Source organism: Dysidea avara, chromosome 12 (assembly GCF_963678975.1).
Source record: "Dysidea avara chromosome 12, odDysAvar1.4, whole genome shotgun sequence".
Lineage (NCBI taxonomy): Eukaryota > Metazoa > Porifera > Demospongiae > Dictyoceratida > Dysideidae > Dysidea > Dysidea avara.
This window is the reverse complement of record NC_089283.1, coordinates 1,476,090-1,497,264: the sequence shown is the minus strand read 5'-3', so window position 1 is coordinate 1,497,264 and position 21,175 is coordinate 1,476,090. Positions and strand designations below refer to the sequence as shown.

General features: G+C 39.7%; 1 protein-coding gene across 3 annotated transcripts; it reads left to right on the top strand.

The window, feature by feature from the left end:
- The first annotated feature begins 1,585 nt into the window (after positions 1-1,585).
- On the top strand, positions 1,586-21,175 carry LOC136240696 (uncharacterized). 3 transcript variants are annotated; one of them, XM_066031721.1, is made up of 6 exons: positions 1,586-2,184; positions 3,140-3,235; positions 6,526-6,649; positions 7,464-7,823; positions 7,872-9,205; positions 20,920-21,175. In XM_066031721.1, the coding sequence occupies exons 1-4, from the start codon at positions 2,133-2,135 to the stop codon at positions 7,510-7,512; spliced, it is 321 nt and encodes a 106-aa protein (XP_065887793.1). In that variant the 5' UTR covers positions 1,586-2,132; the 3' UTR covers positions 7,513-7,823; positions 7,872-9,205; positions 20,920-21,175. The 3 variants fall into 3 exon arrangements, with proteins under 3 accessions (XP_065887793.1, XP_065887794.1, XP_065887792.1); XM_066031720.1 differs by having other exon boundaries at positions 1,603-2,184; positions 7,872-8,025; XM_066031722.1 differs by lacking the exon at positions 7,872-9,205.

Below are 21,175 nucleotides of genomic sequence, written 5' to 3'. Positions count from 1 at the left end.
TAAAGCTATAAAGGATGTGCTATAACACTATAAGATGTAGAAGTCTTCATTATAAGGCAAGAAAATATACTAATTGGCTTTGGTCACCCTACAATACAATGATTTTCTAATAAGCTGCCCAATTTAATTATGATGGTCTGGTCACGTGACCACATTATGTATGTTTTGTGTGTTAAACTTGGGAGCCTCGGTTAAATTTATGCCGATACTCAATGCTACAATCCAATAATAAATTAGCACTTGTTTGCTTTATCTTAAAGGTCAGTCTGTGTGAAAATTACCAGAAACAATAGAAAGAAGCACCTTCCTATTTTGAGTTGGAAACCCTACATGATACGCCACAAAGGCCAGTTTTAATTTTAATTTTTGTTATGCAAGACTCAAATATGAGTGTAGTGCATATCAAGTTAACATACATTTAATAAGTTAATAAATAAATGTAAGTTAGAAGAATTAACTGTTTCTTCAGACAGAGAGTTCCGTAGTCGAATAGTTGTGGGTAAGAAGTAGGTGTTTCTTTTAGCAGGAATATAGTCATAAATCTAATTTGATGACCTCTTGTTCTGGTAAAGCTTCTATGAAGATAATTGGAAAAGTCAGCTGAAACAATATTGTTGATGATTTTGTAGAACATGATAATGGTAGACTTGGTTCTTCTGTGTTCAAGGGATTCCCATTTTAAGCAGTTGAGCATGTTAGTTACACTAGAATATCTATAATAATCATTAAAAACAAATCTAGCAGCCTTACGTTGTACCTTTTCAATCTCGTCTATGTTAGATTGTGTGAATGGTGACCAAACAACAGAGGCATACTCCAACACCGGTCTAACATATGTAAAACAAGCTAAAGATTTGACACGAAGTGAACACTGACTAAGGTTTCTTTTGTAAAAAAACTAGAATAGAATTTGCTTTACAAGTGATAATATCAATATGTTTAGACCTTTGACTTATTGTAACTCCTAAATATTTTGCTGAGGTAACTTCGCGAATGGGGTAGTCCCTGATCTTGTACACAGTTGATAAGGGTTATTTTTTGCTAGTTATAACTAGGTGTTCGCATTTGTTAAGGTTGAGAGACATAAGCCAGGTTGCAGCCCAGCTGACTAGTTTATTCGAGTCTTCTTGCAATATTGAAGCGAAGCATCTTCACTTGAAAGGATAGCTAGCTCTGTAAATTATTACATCATCAGCATACAAACGAATCTTGGAGGATATAGAGATAGGTAGGTCATTAATTCCTCTACCCCTAGTGAGTTTTGTAATAACTTAAGTAACTTTTATGATCACACCTGTGCGTTATAATCTTTTGATTGCTGCACAGTAATAAATATAATGTATATTAATGACCTTACGCGCGCCTTCACCTAATGGCTTGATGACCTAACCTGGCGCGGCCGCCCCTTTGATTAATTGAAGAGGAGGCCACGCCCATTAGTTAAGTCTAGCGTTCCGGCGTTAGACTATAGCTCTGGACTGTGGCGGAAAGTATTATTAGATATAAGATGGTGACAGTTGGGGACCGTGAAGTCTTAAAGGTGCACTTTCTTAATGTAAATCAGTGGCTTTTATAACAAGGGGGTGTCACGTCGGCTCACGCTGTAGGTAGATCTGCGACCGCGGTCAAAGTCTTGACCGGGGAAAATTTCACCTTGACCCTTGACTTGCAGCGTTTATCGTCTTTGACCTGTGACTTGAGAGTTTCTTGTCGAACTTTTGACCTCCACTTATTTCTCTATTTTCCTACACGCACCTGCGCTTGTAACCTAGTATAATATTTTCTTAATGCGTGCTACCAGCAGCTGGGAGAGAAAAGTTATCAAAATTACGGCGAAACGCCTGTTGGAGCTTTAAAACATCTTCTTGGAGATCCTTACTTCTTGTGAGTTACGTATAATTCCGTAAACTTGATAATAGCTACGTATAGTTTTCGATTGTGGGTTTCGAACCTTCCGTATCGTCTTGACCCTTGACCCATTGTAAGAGCTATTTTGTGGCCTTGACCGTTGACTTAGAGTTTGACCGCGGTCGCAGATCTACCTACAGCAAGAGCCTGAGTGACACCCCCTTGTATAAGAAAGACAAGCCGTGTTACCTAGCTGACCTACTTTGACAACTCAGGACTATGTAATGGACGTTGATATATACGACAAGGCAATAGAACTGGCACTCTGGGACACTAGTGAGTTTGTGGCGAACGTGAACAACTAGTTGTACATTGTGTCGATAGGCATACACAGGATACAAGAGGAGTATAATCGATTAAGCTTACGTCTGCTTTCTTATCCGGATACTAATTTTTTCTTGTTGGTGTATTGTGTCGAGTCGAAAGAAACGCTTGACAATTGCATACCTAAGTGGGCACCAGAGCTAGCCCACTACTGCCCTGATGTGCCAGTCATCTTAGTGGGAATGTTGAATTGTAGCAGGTACAATTTTGAAAATCGAGATCATTTCAAAACTCGTGTCAAATTAACCCATACATTACAATTTTCCGTAAAATATTATTATGCATAAAATCAATGTACAGCAGCCTATGGACGTAAGTTAGTTTTAAGTTACATTATTCATCATAACTCTGGTTCTGAAGGCGATATCAAAATTGTTCGGCCCCCATTACACACGCATAACACTCCTCTATCCGATGGTAACAAAATCTATTCGAAGCTAAAGTGTTTACAGCTTGCAAATTTACAACAAACGATGGTAAGTAGCAACTTACGCAATACAAAATCCATTGGAGAGCAAATCACCAATTTCGCGTTCTAATTAAATCGCGACATCACGCCGTAACCATGGCGATTACGAATTTTGTTCGGCCGGAATCGGATAGAGCAAGTCATAAGGAGTTGAATGATATCAAGTTTTATGGTATTTGATCGTGTCTAGTGCTTGCAATTATTGAATATACAAAATGATGTAAAATGTATGGAGTTTGTATTGGAGAAATTGAAAAAGTGATCCATCCATCCTGAGACCTTTGAAAAAATCAGTGTTTAATCAGTCCATTTCATGATCTAAGGGCAGAAAACAAACAAAGGACTCTGGTAATGTACAATATTGCTGATAAAATGATTATACTGGCTGTAAATTTGATTTTGCCATTTTTGCCATTTTGACTTTACAAATCCCAATAGCATGTTTTGATATGTACACCGGATGTTTCATTTGGGAAAGATGTGTCAGTGAAGAGCGAGGTGAAGAGGAAGGAAAAGAAGCAGCCAGAAGAATAGGTAAGTATTCAGTGTACTTATGACAACTGGTAACACTTTAATATTGGAAATATGTGATGCAGTTACATGGAGCCATTTTAAGCTGATTGCTCTATTAGTGTGTTTTGCCATCAATTTTGTATTCTATTAAGAGTATATAAATGCAATAGAAAGTGCTATGAAAGAAATCACTTCTTATAAAGTGCTCAATGATAAGTAACCATCATGACAATGAGAAGTACCGAAGCAAGAATAACAATTTCATATCATTAGAAATCATCACAGTAGAATTAGAAATCATCTAGAAAGTTATTAAACAGTTTCTAACTGCTTAAACAAGTGCACAATCTATACACTCTAATACAGCAGTCACAATTATTGTAGTGTTCAACAAATTAGTGCATCAATACAATTTTTCACTCATACTTTAAGTACATACCTGCTTTAGCCGGTATGGCAAATATTAAAATTGAATTTGCACATCACATGATGTTTGCTTTAGCACTTTCTGTGCTACATCTGCTTGATCTTTTAATCTGATCAAATGTATCAAGAAAATTCAAGTAAGTGGGGTGTTTAGGCAGCAAATGTGGCGAAAAGTTTGTATCATCAACTAGCTACTTTATTAGAGTATCTCAAATGTGTGCTTGTTGTATTATGTCCATCTTCTCTCTATATAAGATATTAGTACCTTGTTAGGCAATAGGTGTGGCAAATCATATTTGTGAAAGTGAAATTTTTATTTTCTTGTTTCCTGTATAATAACTGCACACTTGTCTGTCATGCATACACGCTAGGCTGGTTTCCTTGGCAACACAATACACTGTTGTTTGGCTTGATCCCTACTTTAGTCTACAATTATAAATGAGTCCTTAAATTGCCAGTTAGTTAAAGATTTTCTGATGATATAATTTATTATGGAATTCTATTTTCTTCATAATCAGTATCAGTGGCATGGTATTGCTGCTGTTGAAAAGGCTCTGGCATGTATGCACTTCAGTGCCAGAAGTAAAGGTCGGCCATCAGCCATTTTCCGAGCAAATTTCCATTTCGACTGACCATTTTGTGACTTGCAGCAGAAGCGAGAATAGAAGCCACGGTAAAGCTCTAGTTACACAATCAAAAGTAACAATTTACCATTGCCTAATAATGATATAAATAAAACTCAATCAGGCTATAACCAGTTACCAGTGCCATGCCAAAATTAGCTACTCAGCATCCTAGCAATATTGTGCATGGATCATGTGATCACATGTAAAGCGTAAGGACTGTTCTAATACTTTGGTGCACAAGTTGACAGTCTGTGAAGATGAAATTGTGGCTGTGTACTGGCATTGCTTCATGAAAAACAAAGGCATAGGGTGAAAAGAGTTCACGGAAAATTTCTGCCAAGCAAAGGAATTTATAAGTGACTTGTCACTTGTCTGGTTTTGGCGGGCTGCAGTTAAGCCACGTGGAGAGTAGTGCTGGATGCTACCTCCTTGGTACTCTTACATTCATGGATATATATATAGTGTTTAAAATAGTAATCTTGAAGGAAATGATAGAAAACCAATATTATCAGATCAGGATTCGTGGACAGCCAAAGGCACTGAACTGGAAGATGTGATACCTGGCGACACGGATGATAATAAAAAGGTTCTTGCTGTAGCTACATCACTATCGTGGTAGTACAATTTACTTGAGCCAGGTGTGGCTATTATCAAAGCTGTGGCATTTAATGTAGTACATAAAAATATTAATTAATAATTGTAACTCATGAGTATAGTATACATTATGATAGTATGCATCATAGTGTAAATGCACACATTTTTGTTTAATAGGAGCCCATATGAAAATGGGCTCCTAAAATGTATGTTGTGGAATCAGAAATGTTTCTAGGTGTTACATGTGTTGGTGATTTCCCAGCGGTGCAAATGAAGGATTGCTTGTAGTGTCCACTAGTATCCTGTCTGTGACTGAAATTCATCACCTGCTGTAAAACTTTCATGTGCACTGTTAAGGGTATTCTCAATGATGCAGGATGACCAATCATATCTGAAAATGACCTAGCAAATTTAGTTTTGCTAGGACATACGACCACACAATGCCAAATGTTTTTTTCTGGCACTGTACCATGTAGGTGATTTGTTGATGGATGGTTTGTGATAACCACAAACCATACCATGTGATGCCCTAGCCCATTAGTATGATTAGCAGCTTTGACTAATAGCATCAGCTGTACAATATGATGCTATTAGTGGAGATTATGCACAAGCGTAACTTGTAGAGCATTACAAAATGAGCAAACCTAAAGGAATCAAATTACTCTAAAAAACTTGTATTAGGTACTCTGCATTGCTTAAGAGTTGCATTAAGCTCGGTTTTAATTGGCAAGTATCATAGCCAACATTTGAGGCTAGTTAATTTTATCAGTGCAAACTCTCTAGTACTATTGCATCTAGGACCAACAACTCTCATGCAAATAAAAGTTCAACCCCAACACCTCAGTAATAGTTAGAGACCTACCACAAGGATCTTCGTGATTTTAAAAACCTGAGATGAAGCAGAGGTTTTTTAAAGCCACGAAGATCTGACTGGGCAGTCTTTAACTGACTTGGAAAATGGTGTGGGTTTATTTATACTAGTAGATAAATTAGTTGATTGTGGGTTTAGTAAACATGTCATCAAATCTTGCACAAAATGTAAACCCACAATCACTTTCTACATTTCTGCTCTGCCTAGGGAGGTATAGCAGATCAGTGATCAGTTGTGAGATTTGTAATGCTACTCAGCACATCAGTGATCAGTAGTGAGGTGTGCTGTGTGTTGACTCCCTCAACTGGAGATAGGAGGTCTCATTTTAGAGAACCTCTCCAGAGGTACCTTAGGGATTTTAAAGACCTCATTATCTCCCAAAGATCAAAGGGTTTTATGCATACCATTTTCTAAGTATTGATATAAAGTTTTAATGCACAAGTTAAAACCAATAAATTATAGTTTCCAGTACCTTCCTTTCAGCCACCCAACACTCTGTGTGACTTTCCTAGCTAAGAAACAGAACGATGCTACATGATGTGTACTTCTTGTGAAGGTGACAAAAAAAACTTTCATAACAATGTTAATTAAAACACCATGTTTGATTGTGCAATCACACGTAGAAACACATCAGAGTGCTATGACGTGTGACCAACCTCCCCTGGAGCAAGCCAGACATTGATATTAACAGTTTTACATGCAAATTGAGTGCGCAAATTCAAGTGTGTGTGACTTGGGGTGGTGCTAATCAATTAGAGATTAATATACTCTTATACTTCTTGTTGTTGTGTTAGGAGCTTATGCCTATTGTGAGTGTGACTTGTACAAACACTATGAGTTGTATGGGACAATACTATTGGGAGTGACTGCTGTGTTAAATAAGAGAGGATACCGGGAGCACGGAGGAAAGCTATACAAGTAAGTTATGCTGTGTTATTCATTTTAAGTTGGTTCAGAACAGTTTCAACAGTGTTGTGTAAGCTATCACTAGTCTTGTCGCTAGCCACTCACTTGTTTGATCTCTTCACGTGGATCATCGATCACGTAAAGGATCTTCACATGATTGAATGCATGGGTAGCTGGGTAGGAGACTAAGCTATCACATTAGTTGTGAAGCTAAGCTGTATTATTACAACAATTCCTGTCTTGTTCAGAGGAATAAAATTATGTCACACAAACACAGATAATATTCGATGAGATCACCATACTATTATAAGCCTCAATACAATGGTTTGGTAAACTATTTGCTGGTTTTCAAGGTATAATTGTCAAATTTTGGGTGGACAAGCAGTAATTAATAAGCTGCATTTGTGTGGAAGCTGTTTGTTTATATTCACCTCCATCTGGTAATGAAAAGCTTGAGATGTGAAGTAAAGACCTCATAAGAAAATTAGCTCTCCATAATGGTAGGTAATCAGGTAAATGTCTTAACAACAAATCTAGTGCCATTGTGCCATATGCATAGGAAGAGCTTGTTCTGAAGAACTATAAACTTGGAACTCATGCTACATGTTTCCCCGAGTGTTTAATTGTTGTGAAGGGTAGAGAACAAAATGCTTCATAGATTGCAAGGCAAACGTAATTGCAATGTTTTAGGCCCTATGAATTTCATGGTGAAGTCATATGGAAACTGTTTTAATTTAATCTCTTACTGTGACATTTTGGAGTATAACTTTTCCAGTAATGCATTTTGTTATCACAATATTTCCATAATTATTTTATTATTGTGTAGGCAGTCATATCTGGTTGGGCTGTTTAGTGGTGGAGGAAGAACACAGTAAAACCACCGGTACCAGAAAATTCTGAAAAATTTATCCAGCCAGTAATGGAGCCAATGAAACACCACAGTAAACAATCATTCTCATTCACTACACTGTGGAATAATGAACTATTCTCTGATGTCATCATACATCATAACCAGATGGTATATCATGCCCACGCAATTGTCTTGTTCTCACAGTGTAAACTGTTTACAACATAATTATTTCAACAACAACAATGAATCAGTGAATGACTCAACCTCAAGTGTAGCTAGTAAGTTAACAGATGCAATCAAACAGTCAACATTCTTCACTTCAGCAAGTATGGAGAGGTTAGTAATAAGTGTCATTGAGTAGGTATTAGTATGGTGATCCTGTAGTGAGTCAGTGAAGGTGCACCTTTATGTGAACAATGATATTCCATCAGTGATCACTGAGGCTGTGCTGTCATGTTTGTATAGTAATAAAAGAACAGTTAGTGGTGTTGTTGATGGAGTAAAATTGACTGCCGTTTGCTCTGAGTTCTCCATCAAGGTAATACAATTAACAGAAAACCAGTGGGATTTAGAATCACGAATAACCTTCAGTGTTTCCTTTCATCTGGAGAATTTTGTGATGTGAGATTTGTAGTGGAAGGAGAGAAGTTATGTGGCCATCGTGCCATTGTGTGTTGTCACTCTGAGGTGTTATCAGTAATGTTATCAGGTAGTTTCGCTGAGAGTCATCAGGAGGAGATATGAGGCACACATAACCATCACTTATATGAAGATACATTGCAGTCTGTCATGTAGCTCAATAAACCTTTGTTTAATAGACGTGGTCTTATGAAATGAGCAATTTTAATTGAACTCTTATACACTGCTCCTGAATTATGTCATTGTTACAATTAATTGCCATCGACATTATAGCAGCTTCTAGAAAATTATTTTAAAATGAACAGATACCTAAGCGATAAAAACTATTGAAACAAGAGATGAATAATGGTATTACAGCATAGCTTGGTGGGATATATACATTGGGATGTTATATAACAATCATTTTGTTCAATGCCAAAGTAGGGATTTCCCACAGAATTATGCTGTAGTACCATAATATTCATCTAGTTTTTATAGTTACTAGAGGTGTGTCCCTCGATTATGATTGGTCCAACTATAGTATGTATGCGCTGAGCTGAATCCTCAAAAACATTTAATAACTCACGGATGCAATTACACATGATCTTGAAATTTTGCTCATTTGTAGTACTGCTTGATGCGCTAAAAATATTTCAAAATCTTTTTGTTCAAATGTCTGACATAATATTTATGGCCAATCAAATTTTCACAATACATTTCCTGTGGGGAAGCCATATAAGTACAGTGTCCATTACCGCTGTTTTCCAAACTTGTAATGGAGCCAAATCATACATGTCTGTTGTTGACACCTTTGCTGTTACCTATAATTATCTGGTTGGTTGATATGTTAACTCTGTTGATCCACTTTTAATTTTTAGCTGTTTTTCAGGATTCAGCTCAACTTGTAAAAGGTCCTATCGTGCAGGTAAAGCGTCTACCAACTGTCTGCCAGTAATACCTCATAAAGCAGCGTGAGCACTTTGAATAAATTGTGGTATCTAAATGTAAAAAGTGTCAATACAGAAAATAAAAAACAAAAGGAAGATAAAAGGAAAGGCAAGACACAGAGGGTAAGCGCTTTTCGGAACTCCAAACCACTTGTGAGTTTATTATTGTAGCTAAAACTAGTAGTCATATGATCAAGAGTTTATACCCTACACCATTATAAACTCTTGATATGATGTGTCATTTAGCCTCTAGCGTTGTGGTCAGACTGGCAGGCTGAAGATAGCGCTTGTCTTGCTTGACATTTCAGCAAATGGTTTTGGGAGGTCATTGTGAGGAACCTACATTGACGAATTTGACGTAAAAGTTTTTTATCCACATGCTCCAAGTAGTTTCAAGTAGTTATACCACCAATTCCAGGGCCACAGAAAGTATGAATTGAATAATAAATGTTTCATATTCGTGAAGTTGAACAAAGTTCCTGTACTCTTCTAATTTAATTTCAGCCACAGGAGGAATGGCTAATAAAACAACAGTTTTTACAAGCACCTTGCCTCCCTACTATCGGATAAGTGGCACACAAATTATGTAGCTCTAATGGGACAGGTATGGTGCTTCCTGTCCTTCTTACTTATAAGATCATTGATCAGATGTATAAAGGGATCTAGATCCAGTTTCGATCATTCTTTTGGAACAACATCATACAAATTGAGATCAGGCTGCCAGCTTTTAACTGTTATATAGTTTGTGTTTGTATTTTCATTTTATTTGTTTTTGTTGTTTTGTGTCCTTTTATGTATTGTTTATTAATTAATCTTGCTTAGGAAAAATAGGGTGGCAGGCAGGCAGGCAGGCAGGCAGGTAGGCAGGCAGGCAGGCAGGCAGGCAGGCAGGCAGGCAGGCAGGCAGGCAGGCAGGCAGGCAGGCAGGCAGGCAGGCAGGCAGGCAGGCAGGCAGGCAGGCAGGCAGGCAGGCAGGCAGGCAGGCAGGCAGGCAGGCCAAAAATAAGGTTTGGGTGATTTAAAAAATATCTATATTATTTTGGTTATTGTGGTTTATTTAACACTATAATTTGACTTTAAATGCAATAAGACTTCCATAATTGTATTTTTTCCCTTAAGATGTTCCTAGGGTGGTTTTTAGAGGTGGTGAGCTCCATTCATTATTGGGACAATCGTTATAGCTATTTCAGAAGAACTACAGTATCTATCTACTTGTCAAATCGAAATCAAAGTGCATACACTTTTGAAACAATTAGAGAGCCATGCTTGCTACAAGTAACTATGTTGGTGTAGTGTTTTTAGTCATTGTATACATTTTGTTGTTTCTTGGCCATGCAACTCACTGCTGTGACTCTTTATTAATGCTAGCTACAACTCATATTACTACTCCACACAGGTGGTGATACAAGACTGCAGTCTGGTGTCTTTTTGTTGTCTGTTAGAATGGCTGTACATTGGCAGGTGTGACTTCAATCCCAGAGTGGGGTTGAGTGCATCGAGAGGAGTAGCAAAGTTTAGTGCATGTCACTTATCTGATGTTGAGATGTTGGAGGTGATACGACTCGCCGATCAATATTGTCTAACAACTAATATCTATCACTGAGGTGCAGTTATCAGAAAGAATCATCACCAAAATCAATAGCTTTACAGTGGAAACACCCAAAGCCTTGCATAAATCAAAACTTGCAGTGCTGCTTGATGAGTTTGTTGGTTAGTACCACACATTGCATATGCAATAGAGAATGCAATAGAGATGAGTCCATAGTGTGTCCCATATATATCCTCTGTTGGGATCAGAAGCAGATGAGGGAGTTGAGTTTCTCAGAAAATCCTTTCTTGACTCGCATCTAAAAGTATTTAAATTAAGGTTAAGGATATGGTGTAGTGATGGGTGATCATTCATTTTAAACATTTCATTGAGATGGCTGCAAAACCACTCTAGCTACTGCAACATGAAAAGTTACAGTAAATGTAATGCCCTTCATATTTATTTCTTTTGTGTAGTTACAGTGCAGGTGGAATACTGTGAAGTAGTACTTCATGCACACTCCAGCTGTCACTACCATGTTTTACCACTGCACTATGTATCTCTATGGAGTCTGTGGAGTATAGCAATACAATGTACTAAATTACTAGGACCTGTGGAAACATGTTTCTTATCAATGATGGTGGTATAAGCCTTCACTTCCTTATCAATGATGGTGGCATAAGCCTTCAATTCATAGAACTTGTTTCACTCCAAGAAAGTGCTAAAAGTTCAGTAAAATTTCTCCACAAAATGTATAACTTTTAGTTGTTTGTGTTGATGAATAGCTTTGCTAAAAATTCATCAAAAAGTAGGGGGTTTTTTTAGACCTATCGCCACATGTCAGTCTGAATGAGTTGTAGCTAGCTAGGTTTTTCTGATATATACAGCTATGATGTGCACATGTGACTATTCTATTAGAATATTAAGCATGACTGTTGTATTGGATGACTGCTTTATTAGAGTATCTCAAAGCCTCAGATGACTGGCTTACATAATACTAAGGGGCATGGTCTTTCCGTACCTCCTTTCGCCATGCTACCAGTAAGAATCATTGTCAATATGATTGATATGGTTAGATCATTAAGGGACATGTTGTGGTGTGCTGCTTAACATGCAGCTACAAGTATGGTGTCTACTAGCTAGTAATACATACTTCTTACAGCAGAGTGAGCGCTTTAAATATTTTTGTGGTGTTTAAGACAAAGTTTCAATTTGAAAAATTGGTGCCTTGTTTCATTGTATCAAGGAGGTGATGACAGCGTGACTGAAGATAAAGGCATGGCAGACACTTGTCGGAATCCCAAAAGGCACATGTTACTGGTAAGTTTGTTATTGTGACATAATATGGTGGTCATGTGATGCATTGTTTAACCTCTAGCTTTGCAACTGTGGTTAAGCAGACAGAGAGACTAAAATTCAGGTTAAACCTTAGTGATTTAAGCTGATGTACATATTATAACAGCTTTAGAGTTATTGTTGTGTAAACAGCAACTCAATAATCAAATTCTCCTTTGTGTTCCATTTCTTTTTGCTGACAGCCTAAGGTGCCAATTCACAGTAGCACAATGTGGTGACTGGATATCTACTGTTCTTCATTTGTACTACTGTGAAACAGGCTGAACATAGCTGAAAGTGAAACATAGTGGCCACTTTTCGAGTTAGTAATTGATGGTTGGAGTGCAGTCAAACACATTACCTCGGCCCATCCTTTCTTTTGATGCGGTATATATGTGTGGGTTTACATATAGTAATGTTACAAAAAAGTAAACAAACAAGTATGAGAAAAATTAGATTTTAAGTTTGATTAGGAATCATATTAAAATGTTTGAAAACAAGGGAGGTCACCTACACCTGGAGATATACTAGTGGGCATTTTAATCCCTAATTCAGCCGTGGGTATAGATTGAAGTATGGATTTAATGTCTACTAGTATATCTTCCGGTGTATGTGAGATCACGCGAGACTCAACGAGAGATTACGGAGTCCGGGGAACGTGGAGAGAGAGTTGTTGGCGCCAAGACACCTCATGGACAGTGACTCGACTAGTCAGACTTAACTGTATTATATTGTGATTGCTGTATGATTTTACAGTCTTAATAAATTATCTAATCGAGTCTTACAACTTGGAGGACCCCACCGAGATATTGCCGATTTTCACACATCGACCCAAAGTGAAGTAGAGTTCGGATAGTTATGGATTATCCCTGTGTGGTTTGCAAGGAAGATGTTGGCAACTCAGATAAGGCATTTCAGTGCGAGTTGTGCGAAGACTGGGAACACGTGGACTGCATCAGAGAATGTGAACGCCCGGATAGCACGCTGTATGATGCACTGGTGAGGTGTCGCACAAAGTGTTTGTCCTTTATATGCACACGCTGTCGTAAGAAAGGTTCACTTGTTAAACAATTTATGAAGTGTGAATTTGAATTAGCGCACGCACAAGACAAGCGGCTGGCCAGCGCGCGTCTATTAGAACAAGCGGAGGCTCGTGCGCAAGCTAGTGAACAGGCAATAGCTGAATTTAAGCAAGAGCGTGATGCATTGAAAGCAGAAGTGAAGAAACTTCACGACGAAATATCGAAGTTGCAGAAGGGCCCCCTGACAACGGAATTCTCAGGCAAGAAAGAGTCAGAAGTGTCAGAGCACGATGGTTCCGAGTCATCTTCGTCCGAGTCTGCTGGAAGTACGACCTCTAGTCGTAGGTCGACCCAGGTACAAAGACGTAGTGCAGCACGTCCCCACCCCCCAGGCTTCAGAGAAGTGTCCAGTCGTGTTGAGAAGTTTTCAGGCAAGCGAGCTGAGGATGGCACATTTGAGGTGTGGCTTGATGACTTTGAAGAAGCCACAAAGGACTGTGGATGGACAGATGACATGAGAGCTAGATGGTTCTCCTGGTTTGTGAGTGGCCCTGCCAAGGCTACATGGCAGAGGACCCTTACTACTGAGCAGAAAGCAGATTGGAAGAGTATTGTGAAAGTGTTCCAAGGGCAATATGGAGTGCATGTTGACCCCCGAACTGCTTATCAGAGGTGTAATGAACTCCGCTATGATCAATTTGGATCTGCACAAGGACTATTGAATGCTATGCGTGAGTATCAGAGAATGGCTCCTGAGAAGCTTGGTGATAGTATTCTAGAGTCCATCTTGTGGAATAAGGTGCCAATAGAGCTGCAGCAAGAGGTCAAGGAGATTACAGATGGCTCAGTTCAGGAACTGTTATTGAAATTGCTTAGAGCAGAATCAGCAGTAGCTGAGAGAAAGCGTCGCAGTCAGGAGACAATTGAGAAGCCACCTGGTGGTAGACATTATACATCTACTAAGAGAAGTAGTGACATTACTAGTGGTAAGAAGCCTGATGAAGGCAAAGGCACAAACTCTAAGGATTCTACCCATAGGAAGAGTGGTACAGTGAAGACTACTCTACAGAGTGAAGCTAGTATGCAACACATCAAGTGTTATAAGTGTAAGTTGAAGGGACACATGGCTAAAGATTGTCCAGAAGCGACCCAGAAGCCAGGAGCCAATGTGATAGAATCTGAGCTTACCCAAGAGCTTAGCAAGGAGTCTGTTGACCCATGGATGAGGACAGTGAGTGCTGGTACTGGTAGTAAAATTGAAGTTGCTGAGGTACCTACCAGAGGTCCAACTTACAAGGTAGATATAATTGTGGATAGTGTTAAGACAAGGGCACTATTGGACCATGGAGCCCAAGTGTCTATTGTTCGCAGAGAATTGCTTCCTAAGGTGCGTGAGGCCCAAGGATGGACAAAGGAACAGTACCAGACAAGGAACCTGAAGCTAGACAGACAGCCAATAGGAGCTAATGGAACAGAGTTGGGCGTTGTCGCTCTAGTGAAACTCAAGGTGTCAGTTGAAGGCGCAGACAGGACTCTACAGGTTCCATGTTATGTTTTGAACTCCAATAGACCACTTTGGAATGGTGAGTTGTGGAACTGTGGACTAGTACTTGGGACTAATTGTTTAGAGAAGTTTGGGTTTTTAATCACTCATCCCAGCGGTCAGATGGTCAGACCAGCTGTGAAGGAAGTTGCTACTTCACAGGACACTAACAACACAGAAACAGTAACCCCTAACTCAGTGGTGTGTACACCGATATCCTCTAATACAGAAGTGAGTGCAGCATCTAGCACAAATGTGTGTGCAACAGTTACTCCTAGCACAAATGCGTGTGTATCTACTTCTCCTAGTACAGACACAAGTAGGACTGTGGTACTAGACAAGCACCTGCGTATTGGACCGTTCCAAACTAAGGTTGTACAAGTGAATGTGGTGGGTATACCTGTATGTGATCTTCAGACAATTGGAATGGTTACACCAAGTGAGACGGTGGCTAACTTACAGTGTGATTTTACTGAAGAGGTGTGGAACAGCAGCACATTAGGAGTGCTAGCTATCACAAACTGGAGTGGTGAGCCATTAGCGATTGAACAAGGCACAACAATGGGCAGTGTGGAAGAGGTGGAACTTGTTAGTCAAGATGACCCAGTGTGGAGCAACACAGACCCATTGCCAGTAGATGTTGCAAGGCTTGACGAACTCACTGAGGATGAGGTCAGCCAGAGGAAAGCAGAGCTAGAGAGCCAGTTAGTAATTGGTGGTGCCTGTTCTGAAGAGGAGTGTGGCAAGTTTAAACAATTATTGTTGTGTAAGCATAGTTGTTTTGCTCTAGAAGACACAGAGCTTGGAGAGACAGGTCTGGTGGAGCATGTCATAGATACTGGTGAGGCAAAACCAGTGAAGACTTCTCCAAGACGTCTGCCATATGTTCTCAGGAAGGAACTTGAAGATGAGTTAATCAAGTTAGAGACAACTGGATGTATCGAGCCATCAACTAGTCCTTATGCATCAGGATTGGTGCTGGTGCGTAAGAAAGATGGGACATTAAGAGTGTGTGTTGATTACAGACAAGTGAATAAGGATACTGTAGCTGATAGATACCCCATGCCCAGAGTGGATGAGCTGGTGGACGCTATTGGTAGAAGGGAGGGTAAGTACTTCACAACTCTCGACCTGATGAAAGGTTATCACCAGGTGAAGATGGAGGAACAGTCAAAGCCAAAGACAGCCTTCACCTGCCATTTGGGACTTTACCAGTACCGTCGTATGCCTTTTGGCCTGACAAATGCGCCAGCGACATTCCAGAGATTAATGAACAAACTATTCAGTGGCAAGGAATGGGAGTCAGTATTTGTTTACCTGGATGATATTCTGGTAGTGTCGGCATCCTTTGAGGACCACTTGAGAGATGTGGGACTTGTATTGGATAGACTTAAGGATGCAGGACTGTGTCTCAAGCCCAGTAAGTGTCTGTTTGCCAGGAAGGAGGTTGTGTACCTCGGATTCACCATATCATCAGAGGGAGTGACCCCTAATCAGGAGAAGGTGAAGGCAATTGTGGAATATCCCCAGCCAACAGACTGTAAGTCAGTGAGAAGGTTTTTGGGTATGTTGAATTTCTATAGGAGACACATACAGAGCTTGGCAGCTGTGGCCAGACCGTTAACGGCACTAACACGTAAGGACCCAGTTAGTGGTGGTATAGTGCAGTTTAAGTGGAGTCCAGATTGTGAGAAGGCATTTAGAGAATTGAAGGAGAAGCTAGTATCAGCACCAGTTTTGAGCCCACCAGATTTGTCAAGACAATTCTTTGTGTGGACAGATGCCAGCCTGTTAGGTTTTGGAGCAGTGCTTGAACAGCTTGATGATGAGGGTCGAAGGCACCCCATAGCTTATGCCAGTAGGCAAACCAATAATGCAGAGCAGAAGTATGCACCAACACAGTTGGAAGTGGCAGCTCTAGTTTATGCTGTGGAACACTTTGAAGTCTACCTGCTCGGACAACCATTCACAGTGTATACTGATCACCAGCCTTTAGTAAGTGCATTTATAGTTCACTTGAAGAGCCAGACAAAAGGTTTACTTGCTCGTTGGTATTTACGGCTAGCCAGGTTCCTGCCTAACGTGAAGATTGAGTACAAACCTGGAGTTACTAATGTCGTGGCAGATGCTTTGTCGAGAGCTCCCAGTCAGGGTGACAGTGATGGTACCAGTGTTTCAGTAGAAGGAAGTGATGTATTACAGTTGTCAGAACCAGATTCAACTCTGCGACAAGTGCAGACAGATCAGTGTAAGGACCCAGAACTGGCAAGACTGATTGATTTCCTTACTGACAAGACACTACCATCTGATCCTCGTGATGCCAATGTTGTGGTTGGTTTAGCTAAGAAGGGATACTATGTGGTAGATGGTATTCTTTATTACGAAGGTCCTGAAGTGTGTGATCACAGATGTGTAGTGGTACCAATTCATTTAAGACAGAAGTTACTGGATGAACATCATGATCTGCCATTCGCAGGACATTTTGCTGCGAAGAAGATGGTACAACGAATCAAGCAGTATTATTACTGGAGTGGACTACGAAGTGATGTGTACAAGAAGTGCTCCTCTTGTGTAACTTGTGCATCAGTAAGAGGACAGGGCAACAGAGGGAAACCACCCCTTGTGAGTATACCAGTTGGAGGCCCATTTGACATGATTGGAATGGACTTTGTTGAGTTAGATGTCAGTAAGAGTGGCAACAGGTATGCCCTTGTGTTTCAAGATTATTTAAGTAAGTGGCCCGAAGTGTATGCGTTATCCAACAGGCGGGCAGAGACTGTAGCTAAGTGTTTACAGGACTTGGTGTGGAGACATGGAGTACCCAATAAGATCATACATGACAGAGCGGCCGAGTTCTTGTCTGATGTTCTACAGGAGACTGCTGAACTTCTAGGTGTGAGGCAGCTACCCACATCAGGGGGCCATCCCCAAACTGATGGTCTCGTAGAACGCTTCAATCGGACCTTGAAGCAGATGCTGTCAAAGGTAGTCAATAAGGAAGGCCATGACTGGGATCAATTGTTAGGTCCAGTGTTGCTAGCTTACAGAGCAACACCACATGCATCATCAGGCATGTCACCATTTTATTTACTGTATGGTAGGGACCCCCAGTTACCAAGTCAGTTAGAGTTTCAAGTGCCAGTTACAAGGTATCCTGTTGTGGAGACAGAGTATGGCAAAGAGCTAGCCATGGAGTTGAAACAAGCTCGTAGTGTGGCCAAGCAGAATATTAGTAAGAAACAGAAAGAACAGAAGAAATATTATGACCGAAGAAGCAAAGAAGTAGAGTTGCAGGTCGGGGATTTGGTTATGTTGAAGACAGAACCTAGGTTCAAGTTAGATCGTTTGTTTAAGGGACCATTTGTGGTGAAGTCCCTAACTTCAACAAATGCAGTGATCCAGTTGAAAGATGACAACACTGCAGAACTATTGAATGTGTCCAGGCAGCGACTATCCCGTTGTGAGCAAGCAATGGCAACTGCTACCCCATGGGTAGGGCACTCTGGCAAGCTGAGAAAGAGACGCCGAGTTTTTAATAGGCGAGACAAGCAAGCAGCCACTGATAACCAATCTGTAGAGGATCAATCTGAAGAGAGGGCTCCAGACAATGTTACCGTCACCAGACATGGACGTTTAGTATAGAAGCCAGCAAGATTTCACATAATGAATAGCCCAGGGACTATTCACAAGAAGGAGGGGGAAGTTGTGAGATCACGCGAGACTCAACGAGAGATTACGGAGTCCGGGGAACGTGGAGAGAGAGTTGTTGGCGCCAAGACACCTCATGGACAGTGACTCGACTAGTCAGACTTAACTGTATTATATTGTGATTGCTGTATGATTTTACAGTCTTAATAAATTATCTAATCGAGTCTTACAGTAAGCGATCTCCTTTGTTTCCCTATTTTTTCTATGATCCTCAATAAAACTTATAAATTCTTAATTTTTCCTTATCATACAGTACGGTAGTACTGTATATTGGGATCATGGAGATTTGGGTTTTCCTAGCCAAAAAATTCACCCAAAAACCAGCTTCAAAACTCCATCCTGGCACCTTGGCAGTATTGGTTAGGTGTAACCAAACCCAAAAGTACCTTCAGTATGATCCTAAAGGCTTCCAATAAATTGTTACAAAATTTGCAAAAAAAAAATTATTCAATGGAATTTTCTACTGATTCACTACCTGCCTGCCTGCCTGATGCCTTCAGGCAAGCGTAACTTGATTAAAGCTATTAGGCTATGGGCTTGATTTTTTCACTGTTTGATGTCGCTTCGTCCTGAGACGTCCCTTTTGGCATACCGCAGTACATACAATGCATGCATCATGGACTTACCTTTGTCCTCCTTTGTGTCCCATTTCTTTTTGCTGACAGCCCAAGGTGTTGATTTGCAGTAGCACGATGCATGGCTTCCCTACAGTACGTTTGTAAATGGGAATTGTCAGTATTTCCGTGGCGACTGGACTGATTGCAGAGATGATTTCCTATCACTGTTCTTCATTTGTAACACTATGTAATGGGCTGAACATAGCTAAAAGTGAAGCATAATGTCCGCTGCACCGAGGTAGCAATTTTTTTTAAGGCAACAACAATAATAAGGTAGTACTGCTGCACTGAGGTAGTAATTGATAGTTGGGGGTGCGTGAATTGCGTGGTAACTGAATTGTTGCAGAGGCACTTCTACTATTTTCATTTGTAGTGCTGTGTAACGGGCTGAACATAGCTGAAAGCGAAGCGTAATGGCTACTGCTTTTTTGAAGCAGTTTTTGATAGCTGGGGCATGCGTTCAGACGAAAAAATGGCGCTATCCTTTATTTTGTTGCTGTATGCGTCATAATGCGTGGGTTCACCAGTCATAATAATGTTATAAAAAAGTGAACAACAAATTTAAGGAAAAATTAAAATTTTAAGTTCAAGTAGGGATCATAGAAAAAAGGTAGGAAAACAAGGGAGGTTGCCTACATCTGCAGATATACTAGTGAACATTTAATCCCTAATTCAGTCTTGGTCTTGGGTATAGACTGAATTAGGGATTGAATGTTCACTAGTACATCTGCAGGTGTAGGCAATCTCCCTTGTTTCCCTACCTTTTTTTTTTCTATGATCCCTAATCGAACTTAAAATTTCTAATTTTTCCTTAATACAATTATGTACTGTAGTTTTATAAGTAAGGTTTGCAGTTTATAATCAGTAGATTTGCTGGAGCCTCTACATATTCAACAGTGCATGAGTGGGTTATAACTTTACACCACAGCAAGATAAAATGCTTGAGTTTCTTTGGCTACTTACAGGATCTAAAATTAGCTGTGAAAAAAGTGTGCGGTCTTCAATAGCCTGGTTGAAAAAAATTGTGAAATCAAAGGTGGTGGCCAAGAAATGGATGCAGTGATGTTGATGCTAATAAATGTTAATAGTATAGCCTGTAGTAAAATTAATATTGTTGCAGCCAATGCTACCTTTGATTCCATAACTTATTTTCACCCAGGCCATTGAAGGCTGTACCAATTTACAGTTGTTTGGTTTTGCTTTGTAACTCTGTAGCTGTTACTTTGTTACTTCTTTGTTTTTATAACCATCACAAGGCACTGCTATGATCATGGCTAGCCTGTGTATATTTCAAGTTATTCCTATGAGAAGTTTACCCTGTAGCCATGACAAAGGTTCAATATTTTACGCAAATAAACATTCATAGTATATACTGAGGATACTTATCAGATTCCTTGCTAACTTCATATGCTACTCTAGGTTAAGTAATGTTTAAGTCTCCAGTTCCTGTTTGTTAGGTTAGGGTAATCCACTGTAAAGCTCCAACAATAATAAATACTTAGGTTTAAAGCAAGAAAATCCATCCCTCCTGGAGGAGGCTGAGTGTGGCACTTGACTAGACATTGGGTGGCCTGCAGTTCAATCCTGGGGTAGGAGGGATTTTTTTTCCCTTTCTTTGTCCTATTTTCTGTTTCACCCTATCGTCAGCTTAAGTAATGTTTAATTAAGCCTCTAGTTCCTGTTTGTTTAATTTAAAGGCTGCAGCACAAGTTGCTGTCAGACCTTCAGTGCTGGTCACTGCAAAGAGCTTCATTAATAGTATGTGAAGGTAATTATTTGCTTTTCATAACAGTTTTTGCAAAGTGTCCTAAAAAATAATCTAGGCCTATGTAGAATCCTTCAGAAGAAGGAAAAATTAAGGAAAAAAGTTGAAACTTTGGCCACAAATGGCTGTAATGAATTTAATCAAATTTGTTGTGTGGCCTCAGTGCCCTACCTGGCAGACAGTTATAATGCAAAATGGTGTGCCTTGGAAAAGGGAAATTGGTGAAAATTGCATTTTCTTTAATTTCTTCCTGTCAATATTCACATGGTGTAAGGTGCTGGCTTTCTTGGCCACGCAACTGTCTTGATATTTAACATTAATTTTCATATAGCTGTTGCTATTTTTGTAGACATAATTTACTACTGCAATAATTGTGGTGCTAAACGACTGAAGGAGTGGATATTAGTAACAATTACTGGGGTGAGTGGAAGATGAGCAAGAAGGCACTAGAACTACTTGAAAGTGATAGACAGTTCATTGAAAGTAAACTATGGAACAAACCATATTTGGACTTTGTTAAAAAGTATAAGTCTTTGTATTGGTGATTTGTCCTAATTATGCATATGAGTGATTTTTTAACCTTTTAAAATGCATTTGTATATGTA